Source organism: Palaemon carinicauda, chromosome 5, assembly GCF_036898095.1.
Source record: "Palaemon carinicauda isolate YSFRI2023 chromosome 5, ASM3689809v2, whole genome shotgun sequence".
Classification (NCBI taxonomy): Eukaryota; Metazoa; Arthropoda; class Malacostraca; order Decapoda; family Palaemonidae; genus Palaemon; species Palaemon carinicauda.
In genome coordinates, this window is record NC_090729.1 from 192,806,911 (window position 1) to 192,831,887 (window position 24,977).

At 37.7% G+C, this 24,977-nt stretch overlaps 2 protein-coding genes across 5 annotated transcripts in view; both read right to left on the reverse strand.

Moving 5' to 3' along the window:
* LOC137641694 (serine-rich adhesin for platelets-like) overlaps positions 1-24,977 on the reverse strand; it is a 289,845-nt gene that overhangs the window by 250,283 nt on the left and 14,585 nt on the right. The window lies entirely within an intron of this gene.
* On the reverse strand, positions 4,688-19,892 carry LOC137641693 (heat shock factor-binding protein 1-like). 4 transcript variants are annotated; one of them, XM_068374497.1, is made up of 4 exons: positions 19,723-19,892; positions 17,304-17,370; positions 9,380-9,472; positions 4,688-5,312 (listed from the first exon to the last, which is right to left on the reverse strand). In XM_068374497.1, the coding sequence occupies exons 1-3, from the start codon at positions 19,819-19,821 to the stop codon at positions 9,384-9,386; spliced, it is 255 nt and encodes an 84-aa protein (XP_068230598.1). In that variant the 5' UTR covers positions 19,822-19,892; the 3' UTR covers positions 4,688-5,312; positions 9,380-9,383. The 4 variants fall into 4 exon arrangements, with proteins under 4 accessions (XP_068230598.1, XP_068230597.1, XP_068230596.1 ...); XM_068374496.1 differs by lacking the exon at positions 4,688-5,312 and adding an exon at positions 5,321-7,001 and having other exon boundaries at positions 19,723-19,891; XM_068374495.1 differs by lacking the exon at positions 4,688-5,312 and adding an exon at positions 7,481-7,589 and having other exon boundaries at positions 19,723-19,891.

Here is a 24,977-nt window from a genome sequence, read left to right on the forward strand (position 1 = left end):
GGAATTTATGTACTTTAAACAAAACTATGATTTTACTAGCCAGACATAAATTGCATTAAATTACTGAGTTTTCCTGGTCAACTTTCTTCTCTTGATCATCATCATCACCTCCTACATTTATTGACTCAAATGGTCTTGGTTAGATTTCACCATCTTCAATTTTTAAATCAATACTTCTCCATTTATCATCTCCTACTTCACGCTTCATAGTCCTCAGCCATGTAGGCCTGGGTCTTCCAACTCTTTTAGTGCCTTGTGTAGCCCCATTAAAAGTTTGGTGAACTATCTCTAATAGTTCCATTTCTAATCCTGCCAAGCCATTCGACTCCCAATATTCTTCTGAGGACTTTGTTCTCAAATATTCTAAATCTGTTGAAGATTGTTTTACCACTACTCCATTACATGTCCATACATTAACATATGAATATTATAGGCTTTTTAATTAATTGACTAGACTATATATCAATTTAGAGTATAAAGTTCACATTTCATCATAGTATGAACTAAAATTATTCTACTGGTAATTGAAACACGGATAATGCATTGCATCCTTTGTCTCCCGTTTTAATTCTGGACATTAACCTTGCTTGAAAACAAACACGCAATAATGATCCCGCAGCCTTATTCCATGAGGAAGAGTGTACTGCAAAAACCAGAGTATCCTTTAATGTACAGGATTTAACCTTAACGAACAAAATTTAAAAATGACTCGCATGTATAAAGAGGTGGAGTATTAAAACAGGCTAACCGTTAAACTTGAAATCTTTATAATAGAATTCTGTATCAAATTGTTAAGATGCAACAAATGGTAAATAACAAAAAATACCATATAAGGATTGATTAAACAGAAAATATTTACTGTATAAGGATTGATTCAATAGAAAATATATACTGTACAGTATAAGGATTGAATTAACAGCTATCATGGATGTTTTGTGTAAAGGAAAACTTCAAATGGCACCGTTACTTTATGGAAGAACATATTTGCAAGTCTCTCATTTTACCTGACATTTATACTTTACTCCTCTTTGATAATTTTAAACTAATCAAGTTGATATTACTCAATTTAATCTTTTAGTTCGCGCTCCCAAAAATGTATCGACGTTTGAAATGTTACTTGAAAATGAGTTCGTAATTGTTTGCGATTTTGTAAGCTCTGGGAAATAAAGTTTTCACCAGCAATAAACCTTCCTATGTACCTATACCATACCAATACAGTACTGTATTAACAAATTCCTGAGTAAAACATTACCCATTACAATGTAAAAATATAAGGTATAGGAATGTATTTAAAAATTTGAGATATAGTCTGTCACAAGTTGCTAATGCACAGTAAAGTGCAAGTTAAAGAGGACTTAGAAAGTAATTAAGGAAACAAAGAATTAGGATAACTAAAGGCCAATGGAGAAAGCTGCCAAGACTAACTTCACTCTAGAAGTATTGTAGTTCAACTAATGTCAATAGTGTATTATTGTTGGTCCCATTGTTTTATCAGTAGTACAAAACACCTGTGATGTAATTTTATTCATGAATTATATTGCTATGTACTGTATTAGAAAAAAAATCTTATAATGAAACTACAGTTCACAAGTTTGTACATACATACATATACAAAGGCACTTCCCCCAATTTTGGGGGGTAGCTGACATCAACAAATGAAACAAAACAAAAAGGGGACCTCTACTCTCTACGTTCCTCCCCGCCTGACAAGGGACTCAACCGAGTTCAGCTGGTACTGCTAGGGTGCCACAGCCCACCCTCCCCCATTATCCACCACAGATGAAGCTTCATAATGCTGAATCCCCTACTGCTGCTACCTCCGCGGTCATCTAAGGCACCAGAGGAAGCAGCAGGGCCTACCGGAACTGTGTCACAATCGCTCGCCATTCATTCCTATTTCTAGCACGCTCTCTTGCCTCTCACACATCTATCCTCCTATCACCCAGAGCTTTCTTCACTCCATCCATTCACATAAACCTTGGCCTTCCTCTTGTACTTCTCCCATCAACTCTTGCATTCATCACCTTCTTTAGCAGACAGCCATTTTCCATTCTCTCAACATGGCCAAACCACCTCAACACATTCATATCCACTCTAGCTGCTAACTCATTTCTTACAACCGTTCTCACACTCACCACTTCGTTCCTAACCCTATCTACTCGAGATACACCAGCCATACTCCTTAGACACTTCATCTCACACATTCAATTTCTGTCTCTCCGTCACTTTCATTCCCCACAACTCCGATCCATACATCACAGTTGGTACAATCACTTTCTCATATAGAACTCTCTTTACATTCATGCCCAACCCTCTATTTTTTACTACTCCCTTAACTGCCCCCAACACTTTGCAACCTTCATTCACTCTCTGACGTACATCTGCTTCCACTCCACCATTTGCTACAACAACAGACCCCAAGTACTTGAACTGATCCACCTCCTCAAGTAACTCTCCATTCAATATGACATTCAACCTTGCACCACCTTCCCTTCTCGTACATCTCATAACCTTACTCTTACCCACATTAACTCTCAACTTCCTTCTCTCACACACCCTTCCAAATTCTGTCACTAGTCGGTCAAGCTTCTCGTGTGTCTGCAACCAGTATAGTATCATCCGCAAACAACAACTGATTTACCTCCCGTTAATGGTCATTCTCGTCTACCAGTTTTAATCCTCGTCCAAGCACTTGAGCATTCACCTCTCTCACCACTCCATCAACATACAAGTTAAACAACCACAGCCACATCACACATCCCTGTTTCAGCCCCACTCTAACTTGTAATGGCTTAAAGTGGATTGGCGTAATGGCTTAAAGTGGATTGGCAGATTGGCAAAAAGCTTGGGTTTGTGGAGTAATTCAACACCGAAGTGCAACTAGACAAAAACCTTGAATTGCACTATGAATAGAAACTTACAAAAGGGTGGTTACTGTAATCTAGTGCAGCTTAATGGTTGCCTTACTGTGTTCGGTGTCTAATATGAGAGCATACAGTAGATTCCGTAGAGCAAATGCTTAGTGTCCCTTCAGCACATACAATTGGAACATGACCCAATTCCACCAATTTAAAGGTAGAAGGTTGGTCAGGGCACCAGCCACCCGTTGAGATACTACCGCGAGTCATTGGGTCTTTGACTGGCCAGACGGTACTACATTGGATCCTCTTCTCTGGTTATGGTCCATTTTCTCTTTGTCTACACAGACACCGAATAGTCTGGCCTATTCTTTACACATTCTCCTCTATCCTCATACACCTGACAACACTGAGATTACCAAACAATTCTTCTTCACCCAAGGGGTTAACTACTGCACTGCAATTGTTCAGTGGCTACTTACCCCTGGTATGAGTAGAAGAGACTCTATAGGTATGGTAAGCAGCTCTTCAAGGAGGATGACACTCCAAAATCAAACCACTGTTCTCTGGTCTTGGGTAATGCCATAGCCTCTGTACCATGGCCTTCCACAGTCTTGGGTTAAAGTTCGCTTGCTTAAGGGTACACTCGGGCACACTGTTCTGGCTTGTTTCTCTTCTTGTTTTGTTAAAGTTGTTATAGTTTATATAGGAAATATGAATTTTAAAGCTGTTACTGTTCTTAAAATATTTTATTTTAATTGTTAATTACTTCTCTTATTTCCTTTCCTCACTGTGCTATTTTCCCTGTTGGAGCCCTTGGGCTTATAGCATCCTGCTTTTCCGACTAGGGTGACAGGTCAACCCAATTCCAGTGGTCTACCACTTCGTTATAAATTCTTGTCAAAGTGTGACCAGGTCATAAGAATACCTTTAACTGGCAGCTTACCTCATTATTCTGGACATTTTACCCTTTTGTTTGACTGTTTAAAACTCTCTCGTGCTCCAACTGACACTTGATTTGCGAAAGTTTTTGTTGGTAAATAAAAACAACATAGTAAAGTGAGATGGAGATGGATGAGATAAGATAGGAAATAGTTCCAACAAAGGTAAAGCCATTTAAAATACTGTAGTAAAGGGAAATAGAAAAGGTATTCCACTAGTTATTCATCTGTTTTTACAGGAAGAATAGCTTGGGAACAGACAGTTTTTCTATCAAAATTAAATTGAGGAGGAAAGTGAAATGATTCCCTGATTACAAAGTTAAACATACTGTTGAACAATTCAAAAGTCCTCGGCTAGAGATGCTATGTTTGGAAGTGGAGGAGCGTTTTCTGGGACAATTCTGACACTTGTAAAATTACTCCTTTATTTTATGCTTATGAAATCAAAAATAAAAGCATGAGGCCATAATTTTCAGCTATAAAAATAATACCAGATGAATTTACGGCCATATCAAGTTGAACAAACAAGAAAAACACAGAACCATGGTTGCTAGCTACTAATTATTATTACAACATTACCATACTACAGTACAGTATATCCAAAATTGGGGCGCTGGCAACGTTCCTTTCAGTCGTAAATAATTCTCTCGGGAAATTTTTCCATTTCCGCGAGTGTTCGTTTAGCGGCTGCCAAACGAACCGGACCAGACGCCGTAATCTAGCAAACACAGGAGGCCCTGTTGTCTTGATATATCATCATTTTATTCAAACTGTGATATCAATGTATTTTCTAATTATTCTAAAATAAATTTATTATACCTGCTATAACATCACTGCCATATAGTACTTACTCAAGAGCCTACATAGGCGGGAATAAAAAAAAACCTGACATATTAAATACATATATTTAGAAAATATTGCAGTTTTTAAGGAAAAATCTTGCAGTGTATTAAAAAAACTCAAAAGTACTAAATCTACTATGTTAATATGTCAATCATTTCACTGACCTACAATGAAATTGCTGAAGATACAGCACAAATATCTTACAAAATAAAAGAAGTGCTTCAAGTACACAGAAAATATTGCAATTCAGCTTTAACTTCTCATTCCGTTAACAATCAAAACACAAAAGTTTAATAAAACTCTTTCCTCTGCACTTAGTTACACATCAGTTGAGCACATGAAACAACTAAACAACATACAATTGTATAAATGTACTATCCAAAAAGGTGCCTATAAGCTATGGACATAGTAAACAAACATTTATAGCATCACTTTATGAAAGATTCATCAAGACAGTACAATAGCAGCATTTAAGAGCAGTATTTGCTATATTCTTTTCCAAAATTTACTTCTACATAAGCTAATGTAACTTGTGCATCAACATCCTATCATTTTATTTGAGAGAGAAAAAAAATCCACACAGTTCAGTTCCAAGATTAATAGATGCGCCACAAAGCAGAAAAAAAAATGAAGAACTTCATGCTGTATTTCATGATATGGTTGTTGATTGCTGAAAGAATCAAATGACATCTTTAAAACACCTTTATATCAATACACTATGATAACCGAGCGCAAAATGTTTCAAGGGGTGAAATGCCTATGTCTACTGCAATATCATATGCTTCATCTTGCTAACTTAACATTATGAGACTTGGACTGAAACTATATTATGGATACAGCTATCTTCAGCCAAAATAAAACAATTGCTCTATAACTCAAATAATGTTAACAATTGCAATTACAAAGAATCAAAACTCATTCACCCAACTTAGGTATCAAGTCAAATTAATAAAGCAAGGCTTCACCTAAGCAGAGAAATACCAAAAATCTTTAGCATTTCTAAACTTGAAAAGCACATGAACTTGAAGATGTCTGAGAGCGTTAATTAAAAAATTATGTAATTAGAACGTAAAATATACAGATCACAATATTGATACACTACAGTACTTAGAAAGCAGAAAAAGGTAATTCTCTTATTATGGTAGAGATTAAACAATGGTATACAGTAATTGTCCATGAGAATCGGTACCCAGAATAAAGAGATAATTTTTTGTACAGTACATATAAAATAGTACTCCACCATTTCACAAAATATTTCTCTTAAAAATGAACAAAGACAAAGCTCCTTGGGCATCATATGCCTGTATTAAGAAATAACGTAAGCAAACCAAGAATATTTCATGAAAACCATATACAGACTTTTCCATTTAAGTTATGCCACATCATGTGCTGTGACGTATTTTCTAAACTTTTAAAGCTGAAATGATGAGACAATAAAATGTTTTTTTCAAATCATATCAATGGCCAAAAATGAAAACTGTTATATGAAACTTCACTGAAATACTTTTGACCTGCCTGCATTATCTACAGAAATGAAAGTTGCCTGTGAAAAATAAAGTATGGTACGAGACAATCTTAAAAGGTTAGCTCCATTTGTCAAGGTAGAGAAGGGATTTTGCAATGGGGTCATGGCCTTTAGTATTCATGAAAGATGTTTGCCTTGCTTTTCACACACAAGTCCCCATTAAAAGACTAGTAAAATAAAGAATGGGGACAAAGAATAAACCCATCAAATACTATTAATGCCTTACTAAACAAGGCCAAAAACCTTGATAGATGTCAAAAGGCCACTGAATATCATGACACTACAAAAGTCAGATGATGGACAGTACAGATGTTATTAAGTTGAGAAAGACCTCCTGTGTTTAAACTTCATAGACCTGAGCTTGTGTATTAACAATCATGAACTAAATTCTATGGTACATATCTTATTACAAACAGTGTACAGTACACTGTACTGCATATCAAAGATATAGAGTATGTATAAACAGTACATATATACTAGTTTACTATAAAACGTTCTTTATTATGGTAGGAATAGAACAGACTGTCCACTCCAAGAATGGGCTCTTTTTACCCACTTCAACTAACATGCTTTGAAATTCTTTTCTGCTTATGTTTTTGTTTATTTAATCCTTTCTGCATAGACAATTTAGTTGTCAAGCTTGATTACCTTAAACGGATAATTAAATTAGGACAACTTTCAAGTTACTATTTGCTGAAAAGAGATGAAAACTTGCCTCTCTTGATATCCACCAGAATTGGTGTGAAAATTTCCTTACCCTTATAAAATCTACCAAAAGAAAAAAAAATTTCACATTGTGTCCAAAATTGCTTGACATCCAATTTCAAACCTTACCTGACAAAGACAAAGAATGGTTGAGATAAGGTTAGTTGCATAGAGGATAAACTAAGAATTTCAATGTAACAAGGTAAAAAATTAGTTTCCACTAAAAAAAAAAAAAAAAGTTGACCTAATTTCAGACCTTATTCTTTTATTACAGAAGGCGAGTAATAGAAGTAAGGAAATTCTTTGAAAGAAAAAATAATACTTGTTACACTGCAGCTGGATAATAAGAAAATAATTCCAATGATTTACTGTACCATCTTAATGGCCAACAATAAGTACACACTAATGTCCATAATACAGTAATTTAATTATATAGAAACAAATTTATTGCTTTACATTAATTAAAGGAAAATGCCTGAAGCATGCACAATAGTATGGAAATACATGAGGAATAATCAATTCAAAGCATTGCTGTCTTTCACTTAAACTCAATTATTGATGGTGAAATGCTTTCAAGATAATTTTTAATGCTCCCTGAAGGGCTTCGAGACTTTTTTTCCAGAACAATTTCTTGTAGTTGCTTATTAGCATGTCAATAACATTGCCTCTTTCACAATAGCTTGTGAGAAATGCTTCGTAACTCAGCAGGATCTAAAACTAAAGATAAAGACAAAATTACTATCCTGTCTTCTAAATTATTTCTATACTTTGTGCAAAACTTTCATTCTATTTCATAAAAAAAAAAAACACATTTGGAACTACGCAGAGAAGTCCTTGAAAGTATGCAAATAGGGACTACAGCACTACAAAAAGCTCTTTTGATTATGGTTTAGTCTTTATATTTATAATTAAGATTCACTTGACTTAAGATCTCTCCATAACAGATCTCCTATAAAATACTGTACTGTATACTGAAAGATGAAAAAAATCTAATTTTGCAAAATGGCAGAATTTAAGCATAATAGTATACTGTACAGCTATAATTGTTGCAATCTGAGATGCAAATCAACCAGATAATAATACCTGTCTTGAGAATACAGTACAGTACTGTATTGTATTCTACATTAGAAAACTTTATGACATATGACATAATTTACAATACAGTAAGTTCTGCAAATGTATGATCATTCAAAGAAATATCAACAAGAAATAAAAGCAGTAAGCCTTGAAAATGATAATCAATGCAGTATCAAATATCATACAGTATTCTACTGTGAAACCTTCAATAAATTCTAGTTTCGTTCAGATATCCTAAAAATAAGCACCAAACTTGGATAAGCTTCTATTTACTGGGCAATTTTTCAATAATCATAGGCTTCATATGGGAGGAACGTAGAGAGTAGAGGTCCCCTTTTTGTTTTTGTTTCTTTGTTGATGTCGGCTACCCCCAAAAATTGGGGGAAGTGCCTTAGTATATGTATGTATGTATGCTTCAAGACAAATTTCATAGTCTTCCAAGATCTATATATTCATCCTATAAAAAGTCAACACTCTGATTGCTGCAACTACACAACACTTGTTCACACGAACTCTCAGTTACTGACAAACTCCGTAAGCCAACTTTAATCTCCGTGATAAAGCACCAAAAATCAACCAAAAATTGGGATTTCTGTATTCAAAATCGTATAGGAACAAAGAGAACTTTCCACCAACCGATAATTCCTTTCGTTCTAGATATACTATAACACCTCGATATCAATGTATTATTCCACACAAATAATCTGCAGCATATCGTACAATTATTCTTCTGAACCTTAAACTGAGCGGTTGCTCAATTGAAAGGTTTCTGTCTTCCTAAATATCATTTTATATTCTTTAAATTTCCATGTCAGTCACACTGAAGATGCTTTATACAGTTATATATGATAGTTCAAGGGTAACTTTCTCATTTACAGGTATCAATAATTTTTTGCTACTTCACTAGTTGTCAGTAAAAGATATTCATTCATATGTATTTCAGTTCAAAATGTAACTAAATTCTTACAAATAAAAAAAGAAAAAAAAGTGCATTTGATAAGTTTATTATGTTAAACCTTACTGTTGTATTTTCTATCAAATCACATAACATACAGTACTTCATATAAAAGTAACTGCAAAACGCCTCCACTCTACTAACAATTAAGTCTAATGGCAGTTAACAACTGCACGTTAACATACAGTAATTCAATTATAAACAAATCTTAACAATAACTGTTTCTGTGATTGATAGCTTGGGATAGATGGTGACCAGCACTAGTAAACATTTGCCAGAACTTCATCTCTCTTTGGTAACATTCTAGAAAGAAAATTTCCTTAATCGTCATGCTCGAAACCGTATTTGAAATTGCTCGGTAACACCATATCCCATATTATATTTCCAACACACGCTTAAGTCTTCCACAGGCCTCACCTCATGGCGACTTAAATATTATACAACATTCTGTGCAAATATAAAATCAAAAGAGTACCTCTTCACTTGTCAGGTTCTTCTGGTCCAGCCTGTGTCATGAGATCGGCTATATTTCTCTCCAAGTCATCGATGCGGGTGCCCATTTCATCTAGTAAGCTTGTGTTAAGGAACATTGATCACAATGGTGGATCTATACATATTTTGTGAAATAAATAATGAATTAACATAATGTGGGAAATATCACTCATCACCCATTTGAACTACCAGTACTGTAATGGGAAAAGATACTGACATATACAGTATACAGTAATATAAAGATAGACTTAATGGAAGGTAATATTGTTAAACTTGGTCAGCTGACAACTGATAGTTAATCAGCCCTAAAGAATATCTATGACAACCTGTTTCAATTCAAATACATTCAATTTGTTTAAGAAAAGTTTTTCCCAATAGAACTTTAGAAAGGATTAGCACTTTACAAATTGCAACTCTATAACCCGATACTTATTCCATATGTAATGGAACTATTTGTTGACTTTCATAGCTGTAAATCACAGGGATGGGAGTCTGGCTAGACCTAGCCTATAGTCCATTTCTTTTAGCGAGGCAGATTCGCACAGACTCGCAGAGGTACCCTTTTAGCTCGGAAAAGTTTCCTGATCGTCGATTGGTTAGAATTATCTTGTTCAACCAATCAGCGATCAGGAAACTTTTCCGAGCTAAAAGGGCACCGATGCGAGTCGGTGCAAATATGCCTCGCTAAAAGAAATGGACTACTGTATAGGCCAAAATTTAGTAAAGTTTAGTAAAATGTTATTTTCCTTAGTAAAATAAATTTTTGAATATACTGTACTTACCCGATGATCATGTAGCTGTCAACTCTGTTGCCCGACAGAAATCTAAGGTCGGGATACGCCAGCGATCGCTATACAGGTGGGGGTGTACACAACAGCGCCATCTGTGAGCAGGTACTCAAGTACTTCTTGTCAACAAGAACTCAATTTTCTCCTCGGTCCACTGGTTCTCTATGGGGAGGAAGGGAGGGTCCTTAAATTCATGATCATCGGGTAAGTATATTCAAAAATTTATTTTACTAAGGAAAATAACATTTTTCAATATTAATCTTACCCGATGATCATGTAGCTGATTCACACCCAGGGTGGTGGGTGGAGACCAGCATACATGTTAACATTAGAAGCTAAGTATCCCGTATCTTATTTTAGCAGTTATTCAAAATAACAAACATAAAATAAATAAGTACCTGGTAAGGAAGTCGACTTGAACCATTACTCTGCCTTTTTAAGTACGTCTTCCTTACTGAGCCTAGCGATCCTCTTAGGATGCTGAGCGACTCCTAGGTGCTGAAGTATGAAGGGCTGCAACCCATACTAAAGGACCTCATCACAACCTCTAATCTAGGCGCTTCTCAAGAAAGAATTTGACCACCCGCCAAATCAACCAGGATGCGGAAGGCTTCTTAGCCTTCCGGACAACCCAGAAATATTTCAAGAGAAAGATTAAAAAGGTTCTGGAATTAGGGAATTGTAGTGGCGGAGCCCCCACCACTACTGCACTCGTTGCTACGAATGGTCCCAGAGTGTAGCAGTTCTCGTAAAGAGACTGGACATTCTTAAGATAAAAGACGCGAACACTGATTAGCTTTTCCAAAAGGTTGCGTCGAATATATTTGCAGAGATCTATTTTGTTTAAAGGTCACGGAAGTTGTGACAGCTCTAACTTCGTGTGTCCTTACCTTCAGCCAAGCTTGGTCTTCCTCATTCAGAAGGGAATGAGCTTCTCGTATTAACAGTCTGAAAATAATAGGATAAAGAATTCTCTGACATAGGCAAAGATGAATTCTTAACAGAACACCATAAAGCTTCAGACGGGCCTCGTAAAGGTTTTTAAAATAGAACTTAAGAGCTCTTACAGGACATAATACTCTTTCTAGTTCATTTCCAACTATACGATAAGTTTGGGATAACGAACGATATTGGTCAAGGCCGAGAAGGCAGCTCGTGTTTGGCTAGAAAACCAAGATGTAAAACATGTAGCCGTTTCGGATGAAAATCCGATGTTCTTGCTGAAGGCATGAATCTCACTGACTCTTTTAGCTGTGGTTAAGCATATCAGGAAAAGAGTCTTAAAGGTGAGATCTTTCAGGGAGGCTGATTGAAGTGGTTCGAACCTGTCTAACATAAGGAATCTTAGAACCACGTCTAAATTCCAACCAGGTGTAACCAAACGACGCTCCTTCGTGGTCTCAAAAGACTTAAGGAGGTCCTGTAGATCTTTATTGTTGGAAAGATCTAAGCCTCTGTGACGGAAGACTGATGCCAACATTCTTCTGTAACCCTTGAAAGTGGGAGCTGAAAGAGATCGCTCTTTCCTCAGATATAAGAGGAAGTCAGCTATTTGAGTTACAGAGGTACTGGTCGAGGATACGGATACTGACTTGCACCAGTTTAGGAAGATTTCCCACTTCGATTGGTAGACTCTAAGGGTGGATGTTCTCCTTGCTCTAACAATCGCTCTGGTTGCCTCCTTCGAAAAACCTCTAGTTCTCGAGAGTCTTTCGATACTCTGAAGGCAGTGAGACGAAGAGCGTGGAGGCCTTGGAGTACCTTCTTACGCGTGGCAGACGTAGCAGGTCCACCCTTAGGGGAAGAGTTCTGGGAACGTCTACTAGCCATCGAAGTACCTCGGTAAGTTATTCTCTCGCGGGCCAGAGGGAAGCAACTAGTGTCAACTTTGTCCCATCGTGAGAGGCGAACTTCTGCAGTACCTTGTTGACAATCTAGAACGGAGGGAATGCATATAGATCTAGATGAGACTAATCTAGTAGAAAGGCATCTAAAAGAACCACTGCTGGGTCCGGGATAGGTGAGCAAAGTATTGAGAGCCTCTTGGACATCGAGGTTGCGAAGAGATCTATGGTTGGCTGGCCCCAGGTGACCCAAAGTCTCTTGCATACATCTCTGTGGAGGGTCCAATATGTTGGAATTATTGTCCCTTCCTACTGAGACAATCTGCTAAGACATTCAAGTTGCCTTGGAAGAAACTTGTTACTAGTGAAAAGTCTAGACCTGTTGAACAGGAGAGGAGGTCACTAGCGAACTCGCACCATGTCAGAGAGTAGGTCCCTCCTTGCTAGGAGATGAACATCAAAGCAGGGAGTTGTCCGTGTTGACCTCCACTACTTTGTCTTGAAGGAGAGACCTGAAGCTTTTCCAGGTCAGACGTACTGCCAGAAGCTTCTTGCAGTTAAAATGCATTGTCCTTTGACTCGAGTTCCAAAATCCCGAGCATTCCCTACCGCCTAAGGTCGCACCCCAGCCTACGTCCGATGCGTCTGAGAAGAGAACGTGGTTGGGAGTCTGAACAGTCAGGGGAAGACCCTATAAAAGGTTGATAAAGTCCTTTCATCAGGTTAGACCAGACTTATCTTCCGGAAACCGGGATCGAGACCGCTTCTAGCGTCTTGTCCTTTTCCAGTGAAGAGCTAGATGAAACCGAAGAGGACGGAGGTGTAGTCTTCCAAGTGACACCAATTGAACCACGGATGACAGTGTCCTAACCAGACTCATCCACAGCCTGACAGGGCCGTATTCCTTCTTCAGCATCTTCTGGATGGATAGCAGGGCTGGGGGTTGATCGCCTTGTTCAGCCATGTCCTCATCAGAGGGTTCCTCATCCGAAACTGATGAGGAAACGGCAACGGAGTGGGCAACGTCTGACTCGCTGAATCCGGTCGCACTGGTGGATGCGTGACGGAGCCGGACACAAGATCATGGTACTGCTGCACAGACTGTGAACTGTCAACCATGGGGATGCGAGGAAGTACAGCGACAACCCGAAACTGTCTAGACTGTCTGGGTAGTGCAGACAACCCCTTATCGGGTTGCTGAGGTTGCCTCACTGCGTCACAAGTCACCTCTGCTGGTTGTTGAACGTCTTCCCAGTGACACACTGAACGTCCACAACCACCTCCGAGAGTAGCTTAACGTCAACGTGCGACTGGCAACCCACACTGGGTCGCACCGGTGGAGGAACCATCTCAACTGGCGGATGTGAGTAGGATACCGGTAGGAAGGTCGTTGGCAAGAAGGTTCTTCTCCGTAAAAAATCCTCTATCAAGGACTAAGCTTGGACTGCATGTCTTGCAACAAAGCCCAAGGTCTATGGGAGCAGGTGTGGCAACAGACGGGGTTAGCAACTGAAGCGGAACCATTAACCCTCCCTGGAAGCATGTTATGCTTTAATTAAAGTCCATAGGAGGCTAAGCAGCTTAAGGCTCCTCTCCAAATGACAGAGTCCTCAAGGGAATATCAGAAGGAGGGAGAACAGCACTTTCTCATCTACAGGAACCATGTCCGAGAAAAGCTAGGTTATCTCAGTGAGGGTTTCACTGGTGCAAAAGCAGCAGACCAGAAGGCAACATTATGAAACTGCTTGACAGTCTGTGAACTGTCAAAAACTGAACTGTCAACCACAACAGGAGCGTGAGGACATACAGCACTGGTGTATTAGTAGCAGACCAGAAGGCAACGTCATGTAACTGTTTGACAGTCTGTGAGTTGGCAACAACCAAAGTTGTGTGGGGAAGCATCAACTCCTGACTGACTAGTTTGCTGCGGGCGAGTGGCGGTAACCACAGTGTGTTGCGGAGGCTGACACACCGTGTCAAAACACGGCAGCTTGTGGTAGCTCACGCACGGCAACGGAGTGCTCCGTGTGTCTGTGGGAGTCATCATACATCTGGCAGGGTTGACTGTGCATGGGTGGAGGAGCTCTCACAACAAGAGTGTGGGAGCAGGAAGCCATGCCGGGCGCACAACCGTGGTAGGTGTAGGCCCACGGGTGCATCGTCAACCTTCTCCGCAGTCGGAGTGTGGGAGCTGGCAACAACAAAAGCGGAGTGTTGGTGCGTGGGAGGGACTGCCGTGGGTTGCGGAGCATGCCGTATGGGATGCGGAGCATGCCGCATGGGTTGCGGAGCATGCCGCATTGTGTCAAAACACGGCAGCTCTACAGCACCTTCCCACTGCTGATGCGGTAGCTCACGCATGTCAATGGAGGGTGCAGCATGAACATGCGTCTGGCAGGGTCGACTGCGCATCGGAGGTGGAGCTCTCACAGGTGGAGTGTGGGAGCAGGCAGCCGCAGTATCTGCTGAGCGCACAACCGTGGCAGGTTGTAGATTAACAGGTGCATTGTCAACCTTCCAGCACGATACTCCTGCATGAAGGAGCAAGCTGAGACTGTATAGTCTGCAGCATGGACCACTAGGGTCTATGAAAGACGGCAACAACCGGAGCTACTGTCCGTTGTGACTGAGGGTCTAAAACAGCTGGTGCGGCAACAGACGGAGTTACTGCCTGTTGCGGTACCATCTTGCCTCTCTTGGGAGGTGTGCAGTCGTCGGATGACTGGAGCGAGTCCGAACTGACCCAGTGGCTACACCTAGGCCGTTGGACTTGCGCGGAAGGGACCGACTTGCACTTAAAAGCTGCAAGATTTGGTCCATGGTTTCTGCGAGAAACCTCTTCCGCAGACGAGGAATAAATGGGCTCTCTCGTCTTTGTGTGGTTGGGGTGATCACGTCGGCAACGTGTGTAGATACACCCGAAACCACGGAGGGAAACGTCTGTTCGTCGATCAAGACCTGAGGAACCCATAAGTCCTTCGACATTACTTCTCCCCTGGGCTTGGGAGCTTGTAAGAGGTATCGGACTAGGTGAACAACTGGCACGAACAGACGAACCCTCGAACGCAACACTGTAACACTTTGCGCATATCACTTTATCACTTTTGATTTTCTGTTTGCACTTATTTCACTGAACTCGAAACTTTAAGTGATTTGTACCTGAAACACGCAATCCTATCCTTCATTAAAAGGTAGTAATTGCGAAAAAGTTTTACAATGTAACAGAAAAACATAATGAAAGATAAAGAATTCAGTGGCTGGAAAAGAGACTAAACACTAGATCAAATAAACTACGTTTAAAATCTCTCACCGCATAAAGCCTGGGAACAAGAATAAAACTCTAGAAACGTTTTACCTTCTTCCCCTATAGCGACTAGGGAGAAGAGTAAAAAACGAGAACAACGTTTCCCGCTTGAACGAAACGTTTATTCTCCTCTCTCTCCCTCCGTCTCTATCTCTCTCTCTTGACTTAGAACCTGAGAGATGAGCCCAATTATATCTCGTTAAAACATATTATTTGTTAAAGGAAAAAAACTGAAAGGTTTCCCAAATAAAAAGTTCCTTTATTAGAATTAAAACCATTTAAGCTAAGAAAGAATGAACGAAACGCTAGAATCGGTTTACTCTTACTGCAACGTGAAACCGTGAAATACTCTCTCTCTATCGTAACGATAGAGCGCATGTTGAACGTTCTGAACGTCAACAACTGCGGAGACTAAACTAAACGTTAGTTCATCTTTGAAAACAGTACGAGACTATCAAAGAAATTCTTTCAAAAACATTAAAATTAAAATAGCATAAATTCTTAAAAGGAAATACGATATGACGGGCTCAATGTTAATTAACTTCGTTTCCAAGTAAGGACCGCCTACTATTAGGAAAGGTCGCATATAAACAAACATAAAAATTAATTTTTATAAGTTTATAATAAATGGAAAGTTAATCGAAGAGGCCTATAAATGGCGGAGAGATATAAAATAAATCTATAACTTTGTTAAGCAAAATTACCAAAAACCTAAACACACTTCCGTCTAAGGGAAGGGTCGGTCATTTAAAAGTGAAAGAGAGTCTATACTCTCTTCGTCACCAACACTTCCGTCTAAGGGAAGGGTCGGCCATTTAAAAGTGAAAGAGAGTCCATACTCTCTTCGTCACCATAATTAAATCTATCCAAAACGAGTTCAAGTTTTGAAATGAAGATAAAACCCCTGCATAGCGAAAGCTCAAAACTGGAATAGTGTACTTCACCAAAAAGTTGTGAAAACAAATCCAGTTAGGGAAGGCGTATTAGTAGGTCTTGCCGGTGGCACGACAGAGGAAAAATTGAGTTCTTGTTGACAAGAAGTACTTGAGTACCTGCTCACAGATGGCGCTGTTGTGTACACCCCCACCTGTATAGCGATCGCTGGCGTATCCCGACCTTAGATTTCTGTCGGGCAACAGAGTTGACAGCTACATGATCATCGGGTAAGATTAATATTGAAAAAATACTTTTATTGTATTAGGTCTATGAAAAAACAATGTAAATAAAAAAAATTCCCCAAAAACAATCATTTGATCAGCTCAACATTAGCATGAAACCAAGATCTTGACTTATCATACTGCTGGCATGTTCTTCATGGCAGAGATGCATAACTGTTGTTACAGCGTGCCCCATTGCTACTGAACAACTACAGCACAGTAGTTAACTCCTTGGGTGAAGAAGAATTGTTTGGTAATCTCTGTGTTGTTAAGTGTATGAGGACATAGGAGAATGTGAATAGAATGAGGACATAGGAGAATGTGAATAGAATATGCCAAACTCTTTGGTGTGTGTAGGCAAAGAAAAATGTCCCGTAACCAGAGAGGGGGATCCAATGTAGTACTGTACTGTCTGGCCAGTCAAAGGATTCAGTAACTCGCTAGCAGTAGTATCTATAGGCCGTTATACAGTTTTGTACCAACAACCAGTGCAGTATTTTCTATAATTGATTCTATAAAAGTAAAATAATTTGCCCTAAGCAAGAAAAAATATGTACTGTAATACAGGCACAGCAATGAATTCACAAAAATACCTAACATGATAGTACAATTATTAGCTAATTAAACTGACTTTACAGTTCTAGTGCCAATAAAAAGATTACTTTATTTATGCATATACTATAGTCTTTTGAAAGTTCTCATACATACCTATTCTAAAACTTACCTGGTGTATAGTCCTGTATACAAACCAATTTAAGTTAAGAAAGGCTAAGTAATGCACAGGATCACATAGGTGGCTTGTATAAAAGGATATTTCTTGATATTATTTGATCAGACATAGTCTGAAACCTTTCTTGCATCTGTTGCAGCAATAAGGTAACCTGTAAGTAAAGATGATAGAGCATTAGTGAACAGCAAATTTATTAATTTTTAGTATAGCTAGTAAGATATACACTGGAGACTTACAAAATAGTACGGTGGTCAAAGTACAGAGTTTCCCAGATTTTTCAGGATGTGGTTCTAATGAATTGCATACTAGTTTTATCAATCTCATTTTAACCCATCCTAGAGTGAAATGTCCTTCCCTACCCACTCTAGGGCATTTTATCTCATCTTAATACAACTTACCAGAAGACACTACCTTTCCCCTAAAAGTATTTTCATAATAGAGAAATGGAATATTAAAGCTTTTGGCCAGTGGATTCAGTTGTAAAGCTGGTTACATTTAAAAAATGCCACTAAGACTAAAAAAGGAAGATCTATAAGATTGTCATCAGGCCCATACTACTAAATGTGAGAGATGAGGATGGCGAGAAAGATTGATGGAATATCAACACTGGAAAGGAGGGAGTCATAATAAAAGACGACTGTGTGGTATATGTTTTTTTCTGAGATACTGTGGCCAGAATAGGTGGAACCTACTACAGAACTAAGAACATGCCAGTAAAGGGGAGTAGTGTGGGGCACAGAGGATCAGATGGATGGATGAGGTGAGAAAGGATGTGGGTGGAGTGGAACTGGAGGGAGAAGATGCAAAGAATAGAAATAGACGGAGAAAGTCGACTGGAGCGGCTGTCCCTGCCATACAGAGGAGCTAATAAGGTCAAAAGAAAATGAAGAAAATTCAACAACAAAGTGTATAGTCCGGGTATTTTCCATTTATGGAAAAATGAGACAAGTTATTTATAATGGACATATTGAATACTTAATGTTGGAAGAATGTGTAAGTTCCCAAGAATGTTTGTTCTTTCACACATCTATCAATCCCTCCCTGTGATGCTGCCAAATTCTCTAAGGAAAGAATGCATGTTTTCCACACATTGACACTTCCACTATCTTATATGTGAAGAAATATCTAGGTTAAACTTCTAAACCTTTCGTGATGATGTGAATATTCTTGGATGTTTTCAAAGTTCTCCTTGTTTTTATCAACTGATATTTCCACCATGACGTTGTTAGGTTAGGTTAGAAACTTCAAGTTGTTCAGTTATACTGGCCTAAACAGCCAAATCTGCCTAAAGTTCTATACTTATAGACCTTCAGTCAAAAGACTATGCCCAAGGCTGAACGGTAGCCTTTGACAGCAGCGACTGAGAGGCGCTTCTCCCGAGGAAAGATGACTAATAAATACACAATTTATGCTATAGAGCTGCAACAACCAAAGTATCCCAATTCCAATTACAGAAGGGACACAAATGCAAGACCACCACCTAACCTATAGTCCATTTCTTTTAGCGATGCATATTTGCACCGACTCGCAGCGGTGCCCTTTTAGCTCGGAAAAGTTTCGCGATCGCTGATTGGTTGGACGAGATAATTCCAACCAATCAGCGATCACGAAACTTTTCCGAGCTAAAAGGGCACCGCTGCGAGTCGGTGCAAATATGCATCGCTAAAAGAAATGGACTATAGATACCGTATTCTTATCAACAAGAGAGTGAGCCTATGCCCTAACTGCAACCACCTCTTAGAATAAGTCGAAACCTTGTGTTTACTAACTAGCTTCACTCCTAGCATGATAACACTTAATTACAAATATTTCATAATTCGTAAAACTAGCTTCATAATATCGTATTTCAGACATAGACAAACAATCACCCACCCCAAAAAGGAATTGATTCGGCAAGTAATATGAAAGTTAACGCCTGTCCCAACCAATTACATACACCTCTATCTAGTTTCTCTTCCTCTTGTTTTGTTAAGGTTTTTATAGTTTTTATAGGAAATATTTATCTCAATGTTGTTACTATATTTAAAATATTTTATTTTATTTACTCCCTTTCCTCACTGGGCTATTTTCCCTGTTGGAGATTCTGGGCTTATAGTATCCTGCTTTTCCAACTACAGTTGTAGCTTAGCATTTAATAATAATAAAAAATAATAATAATAATAATAATAATAATAATAATAAAACCCCTAATACCCTAATATTGTACTAAACTATAATAAATCTCATACACTTACGCCCAAAAAGTTTTATAGGATTATTGACGAATACAAAAGTTATTTGCATAAACACAGCAAAATACGATAAAACAGGAGATAACCAGTTGGAAAAATATATGGTTCATGCATATAAAAAACAAAAATGGAAAAATCTATGTTTTTAAAAAAAATTCAAATCTTAGCCTGAAGTGGCAAAACCACCCAAACTCCAACCATAGACTTGGTATAATATTGGGTCCATAAAACTCTTTCACCATCAAATATCTTAAGCAAGTCCATTAACTTACGTATTGCGTCAGCTCCTGAACATTTTTAGGATCTGGTGTGGCTAAAGTAACGGCCATTTCAGCGCCATCGTCGCGGAGATCACCTCTTGTATCTGCCATTGTTGTTATTTGTTGTCTGCAGCTGATACTATGATGACGTCATGGCAGGGTTGCCAGATTATTTCCACTGGATTATCGTATATGAACCTTAAAATTGTCGTTTTTCGACCAAAATTATCTTACACACTTTCAAAATAATTATTAAGGAGTTATATGATTGACTTATTTCATTTCTTTTTTTAGTATAACTGTTTAACTGAACACACACACACACATATGTATATACCTAAGGTATGTATCGTACATCGTACTGGACGTCAAATAGTCGTACATGTACGATAATTATCGTACAAATGGCACCCCTGCGTCATGGCGAGCTTGTCTATATTAGATTCTTCTTCCAAACAATCACCAACCACTTGCATAGTTGTTTATTTGTTATCTTATCTTGATTTCCTGGAAGAATGGAATAAAAGTAAAGTTTGATCATTTTATTGTTGATCTATGTATGGTACAGGTAAAATACTACGCCGTATTCTAGAAGTTTTATTCCTGCTGTGAAATGTGGAATGATCTTCCTAATCGGGCAGTTGAATCAGTAGAACTTTAAAAGTTCAAAGTTGGAACAAATGTTTTTATATTGAACAGGCTTACATAAGGCTTTTTATAGTTTATATATGACATATCTGTTTTGACGTTGTTACAGTTTTAGAACGATTTATTGTTAATTTGTTCTTATTATTTATTTATTTCCTTATTTCCTTTCCTCACAGGGCTATTTTTCCCTATTGGAGCCCTTGGGCTTAAGGCATCTTGCTTTTCCAACTAGGTTTGTAGCTTGGCTAGTAGTAGTAATAATAATAATAATAATAATAATAATAATAATAATAATAATAATAATAATAATAATAATAAGCTTAGAAGCTTTGCAACTATCTATAGGGCGATAGAGTGCCCGCCAGCTTATTTTACGGTGTGTGCATCAGGATTCAGGAACCAGGTTGTTATATTCTTTGGGAGGCTTTAGGACAGTACTGTGTGCACAGACTCTTTTTTTTCCAATTTCATTGCTTCCTTCAAATTTCATATCGGTTTGCTGTAGACATTTTTTTTCTTAATTAAACTATGTCTGAAAATGGCGATTTCAGATTTGCGTCTAAACTTGAGGACAAAATTTATACATACGCATTATTATTATTATTATTATTATTATTATTATTATTATTATTACTAGCTAAGCTGCGACCCTAGTTGGAAAAGCAGGATGCTATAACTCAAGGGCTCCAACATGGAAAATAGACAGGTGAGGAAAGGAAATGAGGAAATTAAGAGAACAATGGTTTAATTTTGGAGTGTTGAAATTATATATATTATATATATATATATATATATATATATATATATATATATATATATATATATATATGACATAGAAAAATTAAAGAGTACTGATACGTCTACGTTTTGGGACTTACATGCGGGTATTACTTCCGCCAAAGAAGGTGGAAGGAGGTTATGTTTTACCCCCTGTGTGTGTGTTTGTTTGTGAACAGCTTTCTGGCCACAATTTTAATCGTCGAGTAATGAAACTTGCAGGGATTAACTGTTATGTAAAAAGCTGGAAACTAATAATTTTTGAGTGTATAAAAAAATCCACGACAATTAATACACGTTAAGGTCAAAGATCAAGGTCAAGGTCGAGCAAGGGGTCGAGAAATAAGCTGCCGTGATGGAGGTCTGTGCGCTACTGAGTGTCCCTCTAATTTCTATTTCTATTAATTACTAAGCTACAACTCTGTGGTGGATAACGGGGGAGGGTGGGCTGTGGCACCCTAGGAGTACCAGCCGAACTCGGTTGAGTCCCTTGTCAGGCTGGGAGGAACGTAGAGAGGAGAGGTCCCCCCCCACCCCTTTTTTTGGGGGGGGGGGATTTCTTTGTTTGATGTCGGCTAACCCCCAAAACTGGGGGAAGTGTACAACTCTATACTCAATTTTTTTTTTTTAAATGAGGCGCATTTGCACCGACTCGCAGATGTGCCCTTTTATCTCGGAAAAATTTCCTGCTACCCGATTGGTTAGAATTATCTTGTCCAACCAATCAGCGATCAGGAAACTTTTCCGAGCTAAAAGGGCGCCTGTGCGAGTCAGTGAAAATTTGCCTCACTAAAAAGAATTGACTATAGTTGGAAAAGCAAGATTTTATAAGCCCAAAAGCCCCGACCGAGAAAAATAGCTCAGTGCGGAAAGGAAACCAGGAAATAAATAAACTACAAGCGAAGTGATGAACAATTAAAATAAAACATTTTAAGAACAGTAACAACAATAAAATATATCTTTAATGGTGTAAATTATTTGCAAACAAAAAGTTTCAGTAATTAGTTAAGAAAATCAATGATTCAATTATCATAATAACAATTTATTCGACTAGTGAGATAGTTTCTGAAATTTGCACTGATCAAAAGTTGAAAATATGAATATCCATTAAAGTAACGACAGAAGGGAAACTCGATATACTACTACTACTACTACTACTACTACTACTACTACTACTACTACTACTACTACTACTATTATTATTATTATTATCATTAAATAATAATATCATTATTAAATAATATCATTATTAAATAATATGATTATTATTATGATTATTATTATTATTATTATTATTATTATTATTAGCCAAGCTACAACCCTAGTTGTAAAAACAAGATGCTATAATCCCAAAGGCTCCAATAGGGAAAAAGAGCCCAGTGAGGAAGGAAACAAGGAAATAAATAAACGATATAAGTAATGAAAAATCAAAATAAAATATATGGTATAACTACACTTATATAAAACAGGTAAATAACACATTATTAAGTTGTAAATATATCCATCGATATTTACCTACTAGGAACTTACTGCCTCGCTCCGTTCGAAGATGCAATTTTGCGTTCGAAGTGTACCGGAAGTTGCTATGCAAGGCGCAGGTCAAAGGTCAGTGACATTAAAGTGTCATTGACACTGAAGCGTGTGAATCATTATTTCTCAAATTGCATTTTTTTTCTCTGGAGAAATACGACACTTTACGGTAAAGAAGAATGTTTATTAAGAGGTTAAGAACATGAAAAGTATGGTATGAAATAAAGTAGGCATGATTTATGAAAATAGTGAGAAATATAGTTGTAGTAGATTAAAACTTTTATGTGGCAGATCAAATATTAGATGTCAGTTTTTGGTGAATTTATACCCCACCTCCCTTCCCCAGAGACTCTACCCTCTCTCGTTTTATTATTATTATTATTATTATTATTATTATTAGTAGTAGTAGTAGTAGTAGTAGTAGTAGTAGTAGTAGTAGTAGTAGTAGTAGTAGTATTACAAGCTAAGCTACAACCCTAGTTGGGAAGCTGAATGCTATAAGCCCAAGGACTCCAACGGGGAAAAATAGCCCAGTGCGGAAATGAAATAAGGAAATAAACAAACTACAAGAGAAGTAATGAACAATCAAAATAAAATATACTAAGAACAATAATAACATTAAATTAGATCTTTCATACATTAACTATAAAATCTTAAAAATAAAAATAAAACAAGAGGAAGGAGAAACAAGATGGAACAGTGTGCCCGAGTGTACCCTCAAGCAAGAGAACTCTAACCCAAGACAGTGGAATACCATGGTACAGAGGCTAATGGCACTACACAAGACTAAAGATCAATGGTTTGATTTTGGAGTGTCCTTCTCCTACGGGTGGCAAAAACGAAATGATTGAAAAAGCACGCGTTCAACAATGACATTGATGAAAAGCTAAAATGATTGAGAGACGAATTAAAGATTTCAACAAATGGGGAATAGTTCATCAACTGTACCGGTAGAGCCTCAGAAGTTCAAACTTGCAGCAAATGTTTTTATGTTGAACAGGCTGACATAAGTCTTTTTATAGTTTATATATGAAATACCTGTTTTGATGTTGTTACTGTTTTTAAAATAATGTATTTTCATTGTTCATTAATTCTTATATCGTTTATTTATTTCCTTATATCCTTTCCTCATTGGACTATTTTTACCTATTAGAGCCCTTGGGCTTATAGCATCTTGCTTTTCCAACTAGGGTTGAAGCTTTGCTAGTAACAATAACATTGATAATAATAATAATAATAATAATAATAATAATAATAATAATGTGATCAGCCATATAATTACTTTTTGCCACATATTCGATTTTGGCCATGTCCAATATTTCCGATAAAATGAAATATAATCAATAATTATTACTGCCACGCAAATACGAGTTTAATTTCCATCCTATAATTCATTCTCCAGATTACATACTATTCATGAATCTGTTAAATTGCCATAATGCTTCTTCCGAAATTCTATGTTTATACAAGGGAAGTTGTGTTGTGGTCGTGTATATACTTTAAGAAAATAAAATTCTTCCTCGAACCTGCATCTACTGTTTATGGCCCTCGTAAAAGTGAAATCTGTCAAAATTCAGAAAAAAAATGCAAAAAAGAAAAAAAAAGTTGGCGTAGAATTCTACAGCTATAAAAGAGTCACCTGCATATAAATTGAGGCAATAAGAAAGTTTAAGATTTTGAACAATGATACAATCTGAGGAAAAAGAATGGTTTCAGTTATTTTTAGGCTAGTTGCATTTTGCCAAATACCGTAGAGCCCAAAGAATATTTACTACAGATTATAAAAAGGAGCGTCTGAATGAATGAAATTCTATGAGATCATCTGAAGAAAAGACAAAAATACTATAATGACTTTGCAAAGTATACTAGGGTCTATACCCTTCTCTTGTCAGCATCAAGCAAACAACTTTTCCTAAGACTTTCTAAGGGGTACAATGTTAGCTTTAAATCCTTATTTTTATGGACAATTATTAGTTACAGATGAAGTGCACAAATATGAATTTAAAATGAGAAGTTCGATAGATAACAGGATGAGGAGGTGTGTGTGTGTGTGTGTGTGTGTGTGTGTGTGTGTGTGTGTGTGTGTGTGTGTGTGTGTGTCATTATCTAGATTCCCAGATGCGTATGGTGCGATTTGAAATGAGAAGTCCGACAGATAACAGGATAAGGGGAAAACATGAGAGAGAGAGAGAGAGAGAGAGAGAGAGAGAGAGAGAGAGAGAGAGAGAGAGAGAGAGAGAGAGAGAGAGAGAGAGAGAGAGAGTAGTTTGCTGATGACAAATGAAACCGCACTGGTTAAAATACTCCGAAAT

Coding starts and splice junctions, on each gene's coding strand:
- LOC137641693 (XM_068374497.1), bottom strand. CDS start 19,821: ATGGCAGATACAAGAGGTGATCTCCGCGACGATGGCGCTGAAATGGCC. Junction 17,371..19,722: donor TTCAGGAGCTGACGCAATAC/GTAAGTTAATGG, acceptor CTTTACTTACAG/GTTACCTTATTGCTGCAACA. Junction 9,473..17,303: donor TGATCAAATAATATCAAGAA/ATATCCTTTTAT, acceptor ACACAAGCTTAC/TAGATGAAATGGGCACCCGC.